Here is a 15,036-nt window from a genome sequence, read left to right on the forward strand (position 1 = left end):
AAATACAGTCATTCATATTATAAAGTGCTTTTAAAATCTTGCACACTGCAAGATCAATATCCTTCTGTATAGCCCAAAATGTTATTTGTCGGGGTGCAGATTAGCCCTTCACTCATGAGGAAATAAAATACTTCAAATGTATTGAATCAGAATCAGAAAGAGTTTTATTGCCAAGTGTGTTTACACACACAAGGAATTTGTCTTGGTGTTAGGAGCTTCCAGTACAGAAATACAAACATAGTGCAGACAACATATAATTAAGGTAATAAAAACACTTATAATGAAGAGAATAGACAATAAATTATAAATAACAACAGTAATAAAAATAAAAATATTCAGAAAAGAAAAAATGTCCATAGACAGAACTGTGAATGTGCATTTGTCCTATGTACGGATGAAGATTTGATGAGTTATTTACAGATGTACAGTACTGAGGTGTGTTATGTGTTGTTCAGGTGGGATATGGCCTGGGGGGAAAAAATGGTCTTGTGTCTAGCTGTTCTGGTGCTCAGTGATCTGTAGAGCCGGCCAGAGGGCAACAGTTCAAAGAGAGAATGATCTGGGTGTGAGGGGTCCAGAGTGACTTTCTTAGCCCTTTTCCTCACTCTGGAGATATAAAGATCTTGGAGGTTGGGTAGAGGGGCACCGATAATCCTCTCAGCAGTCCTGACTGTCTGTTGTAGTCTTCTGATGTATGTTTTGGTAGCTGAGCCAAACCAAAAAGATATAAATGAACAAAGGACAGACTCGATAATGGCAGAGTAGAACTGTTTCAGCAGCTCCTGTCGCAGGTTGAACTTCCTTAGCTGGCAGAGGAAATACAGCCTCTGCTGGGCCTTTCACACAATAGAGTCAATGTGAATGTCCCACTTCAGGTCCTGGGAGATGGTGGTGCCCAGGAACCTGAATGACTCGCTGCAGCCACAGTGCTGTCCGTGATGGTGAGTGGGGGGCGTGCAGGGGGTTCCTCCTAAAGTCTACTATCATCTCCACTGTTTTGAGCTTGTTGAGCTCCACGTTGTTGTGACTGCACCAGACAGCCAGCTGCTCAAACTTCAGGAACTTGACAGAGGGGTCTTTAGATGTGCAATCATTTGTGTAGAGGGAGAAGAGCAGTGGGGAGAGAACACATCCCTGAGGGGCGCCAGTGCTGATGGTGAGAGTCCTGGATGTGAGTTTGCCCAGCCTCACTAGCTGCTGCCTGTCTGTCAGGAAGCTGGTGATCCACTGACAGATGGACGTGGGCACAGAGTGCTGTGTGAGTTTGTCTGAGAGAAGGTCAGGCATGATGGTATTGAAGGCCGAGCTGAAGTCCACAAATAAGATCCTTGCGTAAGTCCCAGGTTTGTCAAGGTGTGGCAGGATGTAATGCAGTCCCATATTGACAACGTCATCCACAGAACTGTTTGCTCTGTAGGCAAACTGAAGAGGTCCAGTGATGTCCTTCAGGTAGGCCAAGATCAGTCGCTCAAATGACTTCATGATTCATCTTCATGTATTGAAATACATATGTATTGTAAAATCATCTTGGATCAATCAATCTTCAAGCATGGATGATCAACTGGCCCTTCAATTGGTCTGTGCAGTTATTTTATCTGAAAGAAAGAAGAAACCATGACAAAAGAGAATATGGCAGAAACAATGGCTTGGAAGACGTGGATAACAAGAACTGTCAGTACTGCAGAAAGAGTTGGAGTTAATTAAACAGTACAATGAAAGGTGGTATTATATGCACAATCTATGCATTTGTTAAATTTACTTCTAGTTAGTTGATTTGATTAATTTGTGGATTTTCGTTTCTGTTCATAAAGATCCATGATAAGACCGATTATACCATCTGCACTGTGATTGGCTGGATTAGTTCCATCATGTCATTGTGTCACTCACATTACCAGATTACATGGTGATAATATCAAACAAGGCTGCGTTCAGCCCCGAAAAAATGGTGCAAAACGTTTATTAAACGGAAACGGTGGTGCGTTGAACACCCTGTTCTGATGTTCTGAAGTGTTGCAACTATGGCAGCTGAGAAGGCCATTCTTTGTGTTGTTTTTGAAGAATTTTTGGAGCCTGATGAAATCGGTGTAAATACGTGTTTAATACTGCAAAATATGCTCGATGTTACAGTCATTGCCCTTGCCGTCCAGAATAAAAGACAACATCCCAATTGACTGAAGGGATTTGTGGAAACTGTGGTTCCTAATTATTGTGATCCAACATTTGCCTCGAATTTCAGGTGAAGGATAATCCACTTCTTACCTCCGAGACTGTGTTATGATCTATTTGACCTTATTATTTTTATTGTGATTATGAGGCTTATCATTATTGCTGATCACTGTTGTTGTGCTATGATATTGTAATATTTACCATTATATAATCAGAGGAGCATAGAACATTTTATGAAAGTGTCACTCCACAATATAATAGCAAAATATAAAAATATGTATAGTATTTTTATGTTACACTAATCAGTGTCTAGCACACTTTCCTAAGGAAAGCATACGGACCGGAACAGAAGACATTGCAATTACTACATGATATTTAGACAGACCTAAAGATGTTCCAGATTTATACTTGTGCTCTTATTATTTCAGTTATTTTGCTTTTAATGTAAATAAATGTGTGCAAACAATATACTTGCTCTTGTGAATTTATTTTGATGTTAATTACATTTACTTACAAATTCACCATCATCATGTTGATATGCTATGTTACTATAAAACTCTTATGACAAACGTCTTAATATCTTCAATTGTTGCGTATACTGAGCTGCAGTGGACACGTTTGTAAACGACTTCACTTGGACCCATAGTGCGAGCTGTCTCTTTAATACCGCGTGGTTTATATACATGTTTCTGCTGAATGGGCTGACATTTTTGAAACACCCACCAAACATGAGAAAACGTATCTCAAACCCCGTTACACACCGTTTCCAGGAAACATTTCGTTCAATCTGGAAACCATAGCAAAACGTTAGGCAACGGTGTGAGCCTGAACGTGCCCCGGGTTTGAAAATGTCGTAGCGTCTGTGATAGTTCAAGACAGGTTCGGATCACGTTGCTGACCTGCTCATACTTAACGAGCTTCAGCTACCACAACGAGCAACGATTTGGTCACGATCTAGGGGTTTTGTCGCATACTGTGGAAATCTGTCTGCGACAGCAAAATCCAGCCAAAAGCCCCGTAGTGTGAGCCTGCCTGAAGAATAAAACAATCCAGAATTGTCAAAACGTCAACAACTGGATTCAGCTAATGCAGGATAAAACCAAGGCCGAATTCAAAATGGCAGAAATTAATACAAGTATGCAATTTTTAATTATGCTCAAGTTTCACACAGTTGCATAAGCTCCAACTCATGCAAGTCTGGAGAATCGTGAGGATTAATGAAGAGGGAGGAGTTATCATTAATTAGCTGAAATCTGTAGAGTACAAAAAGACCAAAAGGCTGCACTTCTGCTGTGTGACTAGCTATTGAACAATGGCTGGAAGTTGGTGTTTGTTTCAGATTTTGGCAGTTTGTGTTTTCTGTCATGCTGTCCCACAGTGGAGTAATTTGCCTCAGAACCCTCAAGCTCTGATGTTCCAGCAAACTGACCAGCGGTTTCAGAAGCCAGCTCAACAGCAAACTGACCAGCGGTTTCAGAAGCCAGCTCAACAGCAAACTGACCAGCGGTTTCAGAAGCCAGTTCAACAGCAAACTGACCAGCGGTTTCAGAAGCCAGCTCAACCGCAAACTGACCAGAGGTTTCAGAAGCCAGCTCCACAGCAAACTGACCAGCGGTTTCAGAAGCCAGCTCAACAGCAAACTGACCAGAGGTTTCAGAAGCCAGCTCAACAGCAAACTGACCAGCGGTTTCAGAAGCCAGCTCAACAGCAAACTGACCAGAGGTTTCCTCAGCAGTTTCAGAAGCCAGTGGCCCAGGCAGGGCCCCTTGATAAATGTGCTGTAGCAGATTACGAGCAGATCCAATGTGGACAACCTGGGATCAGTGGTGCTGAGTGTGACGCTATCAACTGCTGCTTTAACGGACAGCAGTGTTACTATGGGAGGGCAGGTAAGCTTTCTCAATCTTATTCTGTTCATTTTAAACAGATTCTCAGTACTAACCTGTTGTTCCAGTGACTGTCCAGTGTATTAGAGATGGTCAGTTTGTGGTAGTGGTGTCTAGAGACGTTACTCTGCCTAGACTGAGTCTGGATTCGGTTAGTCTACTGGGTGGAAATGACCCACCTTGCGGTCCTGTGGAGTCCACGCCTTATTTTGCTATATACCAGTTCCCTGTGACCGCATGTGGCACGAGCATGATGGTGAGCAGCTGCTTCTGGTGTAATTCTGCTTTGCTTATGGACTGGATGCCAACAGTGTTGCTATTCACAGGAGGACCGTGGATATGTGGTGTATGAGAACAGAATGACCTCCTCATATGAAGTTGGCATTGGACCGTTTGGTTCCATCACAAGGGACAGTCATTTTGAGTAAGTGATCTATGACTTGGTGTGAATTTTAATCTTTGATAAATGCTACAAGCTCACCGTATGTTGTCCAGGCTTCTCTTTCAGTGTAGGTACTCTGGAACTTCTGTTGAAGCACTGGTTGTGGAGGTGAACTCTGTTCCTCCACCTCCACCAGTAGCTGCTCTTGGACCTCTCAGGGTGGAGCTCAGGCTGGCCAATGGCCAATGTGTCACCAAAGGGTGTGCAGAAGGTAAGGCCTTATCCTGTCTCCCTAAAGCCTTTCAGACTTGAGTCTGGTTAAACCCCAGTGTTCATCCTCAGGGGATGAGGCCTACATGTCCTACTACAGTGATGCTGATTATCCCGTCACAAAAGTCCTGCGGGAGCCTGTGTATGTTGAGGTGCGCATTATGGAGAGGACTGATCCCAACATTGTCCTGATGCTGGGACGTTGTTGGGCGACTTCAACCCCCAGTCCACTCAGTCTCCCCCAGTGGGACCTTCTGGTTGATGGGTGAGTGTACAGCCGATCTTATCCAGTTTGTCTACTGGGAGGCACGTTCTAACCTTCTCCCTCTCCTCTTCAGATGCCCTTACCAGGACGACCGTTATCTGACCACACTGGTTCCAGTGACTGGATCGTCTGGTCTTCAGTTCCCAACCCACTACAAGCGCTTTGTTGTGAAGATGTTCACATTTGTAGCTCCAGCCTCACTGGCTCCGCTGCAGGAAACTGTATGCCCCCATTACTTGAACGGTTTTGTTTTTACTACTTGTGGATTCTATGACTTGCTCCTCTCTTCCCTGTCAGATCTTCATCCACTGCAGCACAGAGGTGTGCCATCCATCTTCTGGCTCTTGTGAGCAAAGCTGCACCAGGAAACGTGAGTTCTTGCTTTAACTTGACCAGCAGAACTGAAAATTTATAAGCGCGTTCACGCTCCTAAAATCTTCTCTTTCAGGAAGAGACACTGCTATCAAGGCCAGCTCGAGTGAGCAGACAGTGGTTTCTAGTGGAGAAGTTACTCTGGTCCTGTAAATCTAGTGATTTTAATAAAAAGATCTTTTTGTCTATTGGTACTTTTCACTTTGCCGAATCTGATATTACTTGCCTCTTCCGAGTTTGTGGGGGTTTTTTTTCTCCCCCATACTTTTAAACCAAGGTTCCACGACCTTTTGTACAGTCATGCCTCGACTTGATAACCTGGGCCACCGCATAGGGTACCAAATTAAGGGTTAATCACTAACTTTTTGTTAACTGGACATTTAGCCCAACCAACATGCATTCATCACATCCAAGTCACCTTTATTTATGTAGCGCTTTTAACAATGCAAATTGTCAAAGCAAAACTGCACTATCAAAATAGGAAAATGTTGTCAACGTAAAATGACAAGATTAAGCTCCTTTCAGTTAAAGGAATTTCATTGAGTTCAGTTTAAATGGTGTCTTTTGCAAGCAGGTCGACATCAGCAAGGAACCAAAATTCCATCGGTGCCAGAATGGAGAGAAACCAGGCTCTGTCGGGGGGCAAGTTCTCCTCTGGCCAAACGAACCAGCAGTTCAACTGCAGCACAGTCAGATTGTAAGGGTTCCAGTGGTCTCTTCCCGATGCTGTCTAAGTGGCGGGGTCCTCTCTGGGGCTCATCTAGGTGTCCAGGGGCCTGTTACATAAAACAAGTTTACCAAATAGGTCAGGTTTATTTTAGTTGGTTTGATTTATTGTCAGTTGATTTGGTTCTAAATAAGTCAGACTAACTGAAATAAACCTGACTTATTTGGTAAACTTGTTTTATGAAACGCGACCCTGGTCTCCACTGATGTTCAGGGCTGTAGAGGTCATCTCTGGGTGCTAATCCACCATCTGATCTGGATATGAACTGGATCTGGTGCCTGCAGTGACCATCTGGGCTGGATACGGACTGGATTGGGCGGCTAAGGTGACCTCTGAATAAGAGAAAAACAGACTAATATTAGTGTAGATGTCAATCTTCTTACGATGTAACGAGTACATTGTGTTATGGGGAGTGTTCCTGGACCTAATTAATGCAGCCTAACAATCCTTTAACGGATTTGAATATTAGAAGTGTGTGTGTACGCCATGATAAAGAGATGGGTCTTTAATCCAAATTTAAACTGACAGTGTGTCTGCCTCCCGAACAGTGTTCGGTACATTGTTCCAGAGTTTGGGCGCTAAATAGAAAAAGGATCTACCTCCCTCAGTTGATTTTGATATTCTAGGTATTATCAAATGGCCAGAGTTTTGAGAACGTAATGGATGTGGAGCAGAGCAGCCATCAAGTGTTAGACGATGTTCTAGGTTATTACTTTTGGGGGTTTTAGGTCCTAAATTAACACCTATTTTTAACACCTCTAACTTCGTGTTTCCTGATGATATTGTACATGTAAATCGTGAAAGTAACGGCCCTAGTACTGAGCTTTGAGGTACTCCATGCTGCACTTGTGATCGATATACCTCTTCATTCACTGCTACGAATTTATGGCGGTCAGATAAGTACGATTTGAACCATGCTAATGCACTTCCAATAATGTCAAAGTTTTCTAGTCTATTCAAAAGAATGTTGTGAACGATAGCGTTGAACGTAACGCTAAGATCCAGTACCACTAATAGAGATACAACCACGATCAGATGATAACAGCAGGTCATTTGTAACTCAGAGCAGTCTGAGTACTATGGGAAGGTCTAAATACTGACTGGAAATCCACACATATAATTTTTCTCTAAGAAGGACTATAACTGTGAGGATACTACCTTTTCTAGCATCTTTGACAGAAAAGGGAGATACGAGATCGCTCTGTAATTAACTAGATCTTGGGGGTCAAGTTGTTTTTTTTTTAATGAGAGGCTTAATAACAGCCAATTTAAAGGTTTTGGGGACATATCCTAATGACAAATTAATAATAGCCAAAAGAGGATCTATGACTTCTGGAAGCACCTCTTTTAGTAGTTTAACTGGAATAGGGTCTAACATGTTGTTGGTTTAGCTGATTTAACAAGTTCACACAATTCTTCCTTTCCTATAGTAGAGATGGCCTAGGACCTAAATGCATTGCTGATATGCTCACGGAATAGTAACCTAATGGACCACTCAGACCATTAGGATAGAGTCAGTTAGAAATACCAAGGGTTCACACAAAACAAGGGGAGTCCGCTTTTAGCTATTATGTCACACACCATTGGAACCAGCTTCCAGAAGAGATCGGGGGGCTGTTCCATAAAAGACGCTAAGAAAAGCGGGGATTAAAGTCCAAAACCTGACTTGAAATAACCTAACAAATCGGGACTAAAGCGGTTCCATAAACGACAATTCAAGTTCACGCAATCTGACTAATGCTATCCAGGTTCAGTGAGTCAGGATAATGTGATGTACACGCTTATTCTGAAGCAGCCCTTAATGTCGATCATGGATCAAATCGATCCACCATAGCAAACAGCGAATATTTGTGCTGTTTAACGCATTTGAAACATTGTGTTTTCCTCAGTGCATAATTGATACGTCACAGGTATATTTTTTACATCTGTAAATGTCAGAAAGCCATGCAAATATATCCATTTAGCTGTCAGGAGTGGGCGGGGCTTATGCGAGAGAACGAGCGCTGCGCTACACACACAGAGCAGAATAGAATACTAGCGCAAGAATTCTGAATAAAATATACATTCTGCTAAAATATGTTGTTGGACATTAAATGTGACACATAGAATTTTAATTTCCTACATATGTGTATTTTTATGATAGCCGCAACTGTTAATCACTAGCTCAAATGAGTTAAATGTGTGTTCCTCTTATCAGTTAAAATGTACTCTGATTTCTATTATAAATTTACATTTTTAATTCAGTGATTTTAACATTTGATTGTGTTTTTATGCTTTAAAGAGCCATTTTAGATTGTAATGTTTTAATGTTCTAATAACCATAAAAGGTACAGCTGTCATAAATTCAGAGAGAAAGGCTGCATGGCTAGAAACTTCTGATCAACTGAAGTAGCAACTGTGTTAAAATGTCATTCGCCTACATTTTGGGCACAAAATGTAGGCAAATACACAGGTGTATTTTCTGTATACTTTTATTTTTGGACCGATAATAAATTAAACTGACTGTATGTGAGAGTGTCAGTGGTAATATCGATGCGTTCCTATTGGTCAGAGTTAGAGGAGCTCAGCTTAGCCTGACAGTTAGCCTGCTCCGGACCAGGTTAGTTTGCCAGCATAAGTTGCCACAGTGACTGAGCTTGAGCTATGGTAATTTTGCTTTCAGAAACCAAATCAAGTGAAAATAAGTCAGAATTACTGAAATAAGCCTGGCTTATTTGGTAAACTTGTTTTATGGAACAGGCCCCAGCTGTGCAAAAAAAATTAGCCACCATTAAATCCAGACACAAAACTCATGTTTAGCTGTGCATTTGTTGAATGAGCACTGCGCTATGTCCAATAGGACTGCATTTTATGGATAATCATTTTCTCTTAACGGTTTTAAAATTCATTTAAATCAATTTGTATATCACTTTAAAATTCCTTGTTTTTATTGCTGTGATTATTTTTAATGACCTTCACTCATGTAAAGCACTTTGAATTACCACGGTGCATGTTCCATATAAATAAACTTGCCTTGATATCCGTAGCTATCAATTCTGTGCCGAATTTGAATGCTTCACAATTTTTTGACCGATGTTGATTCTGCAGCAAATTAGACCGTATAGTATAATGGGGTCACGTGATCGAGAGCAGCCTGCGGCTCCGGCCAGATTCGTTTGTCCAATGTAGCTCTTGTAAATCGGTATGAGAACACAAGGCTCTTCATTCCATTTTTCAAACTGATACAACCTTTCTTTGAATGCGTGTTGCGATGTCACAGGACATGTCCAAGTCCAAGATCTGTGGCAATTACAAACATCCTGGAGGGACCGACTAGTAACCCAAAAGGTCAAGGATTCAAGTATCAGTACCAGCAGGAATTATACAAGGGAGTGAGTGTATAACACTACCTTCCATACCCACAGCTGAGGTGCCCTTGAACAACCCCAAAAACCCAGTTGCTCCCCAGCAAAGTGTATGCACACTTTGATGGGATAAGTGCATGTTGGTTGGGCCAAACGTCCTGTTAATGAAAAGCTAATGATTAACACTTAATTTGGTACCCCATGCAGTGGCCCAGGTTAACAACTGGAGGTTGGATAAGGGTCATGCCTCGTACAGAAGCATTCTGAGTCGAGGCATGACTGTACAAAAGGTCGTGGAACCTTGGTTTAAAAGTGTGGGGGAGAAAAAGGCACTCGGAAGAGGCACGTAATATCAGATTCGGCGAAGTCAAAAAGTACCAATAGACAAAAACATCTTGGTGTTCTGCAAGGTTTATTAAAAACACTAGATTTACAGGACCAGAGTAACTTCTCCACTAGAAACCACTGTCTGCTCACTAGACCTGGCCTTGATAGCGGTGTCTCTTCCTGAAAGAGAAATTTTAGGAGCGTGAACGCTTATAAATTCTCAGTTCTGCTAGTCAAGTTAAAGCAAGAACTCACGTTTCCTGGTGCAGCTTTGCTCACAAGAGCCAGAAGATGGATGGCACACCTCTGTGCTGCAGTGGATGAAGATCTGACAGGGAAGAGAGGAGCAAGTCATAGAATCCACAAGTAGTAAAAACAAAACCGGTCAAGTAATGGGGGGCATACGGTTTCCTGCAGAGGAGCCAGTGAGGCTGGAGCTACAAATGTGAACATCTTCACAACAAAGCGCTTGTAGTGGGTTGGGAACTGAAGACCAGACGATCCAGTCACTGGAACCAGTGTGGTCAGATAACGGTCGTCCTGGTAAGGGCATCTGAAGAAAGAGAGAGAAGGTTAGAAAGCGCCTCCCAGTAGACAAACTGGATAAGATCGGCTGTACACTCACCCATCAACCAGAAGGTCCCACTGGGGGAGACTGAGTGGACTGGGGGTTGAAGTTGCCCAACAACGTCCCAGCATCAGGACAATGTTGGGGTCAGTCCTCTCCATAATGCGCACCTCAACATACACAGGCTCCCGCAGGACTTTTGTGACGGGATAATCAGCGTCACTGTAGTAGGACGTGTAGGCCTCATCCCCTGAGGAACACTGGGGTTTAACCACACTCAAGTTTGAAAGGCTTTAGGGAGACACAGGATAAGACCTCACCTTCTGCGCACCCTTTGGTTACACATTGGCCATTGGCCAGCCTGAGCTCCACCCTGAGAGGTCCAGGAGCAGCTACTGGTGGAGGTGGAGGAACAGAGTTGACCTCCACAACCAGAGCTTCAACAGAAGTTCCAGAGTACCTACACTGAAAGAGAAGCCTGGACAACAGACGGTGAGCTTGTAGCATTTATCAAAGGTTAAAATTCACACCAAGTCATAGATCACTTACTCAAAATGACTGTCCCTAGTGATGGAACCAAACGGTCCAATGCCAACTTCATACGAGGAGGTCATTCTGTTCTCATACACCACATATCCGCGGTCCTCCTGTGAATAGCAACACTGTTGGCATCCAGTCCATAAGCAAAGCAGAATTACACCAGAAGCAGCTGCTCACCATCATGCTCGTGCCACATGCGGTCACAGGGAACTGGTATATAGCAAAATAAGGCGTGGACTCCACAGGACCGCAAGGTGGGTCATTTCCACCCAGTAGACTAACCGAATCCAGACTCAGTCTAGGCAGAGTAACGTCTCTAGACACCACTACCACAAACTGACCATCTCTAATACACTGGACAGTCACTGGAACAAAAGGTACAAGAACAGGTTAGTGCTGAGAATCTGTTTAACATGAACAGTAAGATTGAGAAAGCTTACCTGCCCTCCCATAGTAACACTGCTGTCCGTTAAAGCAGCAGTTGATAGCTTCACACTCAGCACCACTGATCCCAGGTTGTCCACATTGGATCTGCTCATAATCAGCTACAGCACATTTATCAAGGTACTCTGCCTGGGCCACTGGCTTCTGAAACTGCTGAGGAAACCGCTGGTCAGTTTGCTGTTGAGCTGGCTTCTGAAACCGCTCGTCAGTTTGCTGTTGAGCTGGCTTCTGAAACCGCTGGTCAGTTTGCTGTTGGGCTGGCTTCTGAAACCGCTGGTCAGTTTGCGGTTGAGCTGGCTTCTGAAACCGCTCGTCAGTTTGCTGTTGAGCTGGCTTCTGAAACCGCTGGTCAGTTTGCTGTTGAGCTGGCTTCTGAAACCGCTGGTCAGTTTGCTGTTGAACTGGCTTCTGAAACTGCGGAGGAAACCACTGGGCAGTTTGTTGAGCTGGCTTCTGAAACCGCTGGTCAGTTTGTATCGGAGCTGGCTTCTGAAACCGCTGGTCAGTTTGCTGTTGGGCTGGCTTCTGAAACCGCTGGTCAGTTTGCTGTTGAGCTGGCTTCTGAAACCGCTGGTCAGTTTGCTGTTGAGCTGGCTTCTGAAAGCGCTGGTCAGTTTGCTGTTGAGCTGGCTTCTGAAAGCGCTGGTCAGTTTGCTGTTGAGCTGGCTTCTGAAACTGCAGAGGAAACCACTGGGCAGTTTGTTGCGCTGGCTTCTGAAACCGCTGGTCAGTTTGTATCGGAGCTGGCTTCTGAAACCGCTGGTCAATTAGCTGTTGAACTGGCTTCTGAAACCGCTGGTCAGTTTGCTGTTGAGCTGGCTTCTGAAACCGCTGGTCAGTTTGCTGTTGGGCTGGCTTCTGAAACCGCTCGTCAGTTTGCTGTTGAGCTGGCTTCTGAAACCGCTCGTCAGTTCGCTGTTGAGCTGGCTTCTGAAACCGCTCGTCAGTTTGCTGTTGAGCTGGCTTCTGAAACCGCTCGTCAGTTTGCTGTTGAGCTGGCTTCTGAAACCGCTCGTCAGTTTGCTGTTGAGCTGGCTTCTGAAACCGCTGGTCAGTTTGCCGTTGAGCTGGCTGCTGAAACCACTGGTCAGTTTGCTGGAACATCAGAGATTGAGGGTTCTGAAGCAAATTACTCCACTGTGGAACAGCATGACAGAAAGTACAAACTGCCAAAATCTGAAACAAACACCAACTTCCAGCCATTGTTCAACAGCTAGTCGCAAAGTAGAAGTGCAGCCTTTTGGTCTTTTTGTACGCTACAGATTTCAGCTAATTAATGATAGCTCCTCCCTCTTCATTAAACCTCACGATTCTCCAGACTTGCATGAGTTGGAGCTTATGCAACTGTGTGATTCAATTATCCTTGTTACATGCATGAAAAACAAACTTGAGCATAATTAAAAATAGCATACTTGTATTAATTTCTGCCATTTTGAATTCGGCCTTGGTTTTATCCTGCATTAGCTGAATCCAGGGCCACATTCAGCCCCAATAAAATGGTGCAAAGCGTTTATTGAACGGAAACGGTGGTTCGTTGAACACCTTGTTCTGATGACACAAATATTGCAACTATGGCAGCTGAGAAGGCCACTCTCTGTGTTCTTTTTGAATAATTTTCGGAGCCTGGTGAAATTGGTATAAATACGTGTTTAATACTGCAAAATACGTTTGATGTTACAGTCACTGCCCTTGCCGCCCAGAATAAAAGAGAACATCCCAGTCGAGTGAAAGGATTTATGATTATTCCTAATTATTGTGATCCAACATTTGCCTCGCATTTCAGGATGAAAATAAATTTCAGGTGAAGGATAATCCACTGTTTACCTCCGAGATCTATATGACCTTATTATTTTTATTGTGATTATCAGGCTTATCATTATTGCTGATCACTGTTTTTGTGCTATGATTTTGTAATATTTACCATTATATAATCAGAGGAGCATAGAAAAGTTTATGAAAGTGTCACTCCCCAATACAATAGCAAAATATATAAATATGTATAGTATTTTTATGTTACATTAATCAGTGTCTAGCACACCTTCCTAAGGAAAGCATACGGACCGGAACAGAAGACATTGCAATTACTACATGATATTTAGACAGACAAAGAAGTTCCAGATTTATACTTGTGCTCTTATTATTTCAGTTATTTTGCTTTTAATGTAAATAAACATGTGCAAACAATATACTTGCTCTTGTGAATTTATTTTGATGTTAATTACATTTACTTACAAATTCACCATCATCATGTTGATAAGCTATGTTACTATAAAACTCTTATGACAAACGTTTTAATATCTTCAATTGTCGCGTATACTGAGCTGCAGTGGACACATTTGTAAACGACTTCACTTGGACCCATAGTGCGAGCTGTCTCTTTAATACCGCGTGGTTTATATACACGTTGCTGCTGATTGGGCTGACATTTTTGACACACCCACCAAACATGAGAAAACGTATCTCAAACCCCGTTGCACACCGTTTCCAGGAAACATGTCGTTCAATCTGGAAACCATAGCAAACCATTAGGCAACGGTTTTGGCATACAGCTTGAAGCAAATCCAAAATGGCGGCTTGTATGTAGTGCGCGTGTTTTGTTTTCAGTTTTTATGTATAAGGATATCAAAGATTGTTTTACGATTGTTCCTGAGTTCGTTGTATAATTTTTTGCATTTTATTAAATTGTATTGCGAAAATGCGGATACACTCTGGACTCGTTTACCTGCTTGGCTGCCTGGCGTTGTGGATCCCCACTGTCGGCATGTTCTCTAACGCTAATGCTGATGAGGGGTGAGATAAGCCTGCGCTATGGCACAGGTGGACTATCCCGAGTGCTATGACTATCCTGGAGCCAGATGGCGGAGGTGGTATCCTGATGACTCGGGCGTTTGAGAAGTACCTCGTTTCTCGGATGCCTTTCGATTTGAGAGATGAACCAAGAGGTCTGCGATGCCTTTGTTCCTGGGGAAATGGAAAGTTATCTCGTTACGCAGTGTCCATCTGTAGCGATGGCCCGTCAGCCGGCTCAGCGAGGAAAAACTGGTGGGTTCTTGTTTTGCTCTTATTGTCGGGCAATATTCATCCGAATCCAGGCCCAGAGAGGGTGCAGCTTCAAACTCCAGATGAATTCAAGTCAAGCAACGGATTACGTTTTTTTTCATCTTAATGTACGCAGTCTGGTAAATAAAATGGACTTGATAAGAATATGGGCCGATTCAACAAATTCCGATATTATCGTTCTCTCTGAGACATGGTTAAATAAATCAGTGCCGAATTCCATGGTACTTATTGAGGGATTTCAACTTTTTAGATAAGACCGTACAAAAAAAGGTGGTGGAGTTGCAGTTTATGTTAAGTCTAAACTAAACTGCACTTGTATTATTTCCATCAGCAAACCAAAATGCTTTGAACGTCTTGCAATTAGATTACTTTTTCAAAATGGACCTGATATCGTCGTTGTGGGATGTTATTTCTCCCACCATCGGCATCAAGTGAAGCTATCACTTCATTAATTGACTTTCTTAACGAGTGGACAACATCAGAATTGATTTTACTTGGGGATTTGAATTGGGACTGGTCATCACATATGTCTGATCCATTCAGGGGTATTTGTGACTCTCTTTGTTTGGAGCAACTTATAAATTTGCCTGCCCGGTTAAATCAGAAAGATCCAGCTAAATCCACTCTACCTGATGTAATTTTAACAAATGCTCCTCATAGATTTACCGCAGTTGGAGTATTTTGT

At 42.9% G+C, this 15,036-nt stretch overlaps 2 protein-coding genes across 2 annotated transcripts; one reads left to right on the forward strand and one right to left on the reverse strand.

Annotated features, from left to right (window-relative positions):
- Positions 1-1,549: 1,549 nt before the first annotated feature.
- LOC306843553 (zona pellucida sperm-binding protein 4-like) lies at positions 1,550-6,042 on the forward strand (the record flags this gene model as incomplete). The annotated part of the gene is made up of 10 exons (XM_079375081.1): positions 1,550-1,576; positions 3,860-4,055; positions 4,121-4,308; positions 4,379-4,476; positions 4,548-4,705; positions 4,777-4,969; positions 5,043-5,190; positions 5,267-5,339; positions 5,418-5,490; positions 5,916-6,042. 10 exons carry the CDS (start codon positions 1,550-1,552, stop codon positions 6,040-6,042), a joined length of 1,281 nt encoding a protein of 426 aa, XP_079231207.1.
- A 3,800-nt stretch (positions 6,043-9,842) lies between these two features.
- Positions 9,843-14,054, reverse strand: LOC306843554 (zona pellucida sperm-binding protein 4-like; the record flags this gene model as incomplete). Its single annotated transcript, XM_079375082.1, has 10 exons — positions 9,843-9,919; positions 9,995-10,067; positions 10,145-10,292; positions 10,365-10,557; positions 10,628-10,785; positions 10,857-10,954; positions 11,025-11,212; positions 11,288-11,441; positions 13,330-13,333; positions 14,014-14,054. 10 exons carry the CDS (start codon positions 14,052-14,054, stop codon positions 9,843-9,845), a joined length of 1,134 nt encoding a protein of 377 aa, XP_079231208.1.
- Positions 14,055-15,036: the final 982 nt, after the last annotated feature.

The sequence above is a fragment of the Barbus barbus genome (assembly GCF_936440315.1).
Source record: "Barbus barbus genome assembly, chromosome: 24".
In the NCBI taxonomy this organism is placed as follows: domain Eukaryota; kingdom Metazoa; phylum Chordata; class Actinopteri; order Cypriniformes; family Cyprinidae; genus Barbus; species Barbus barbus.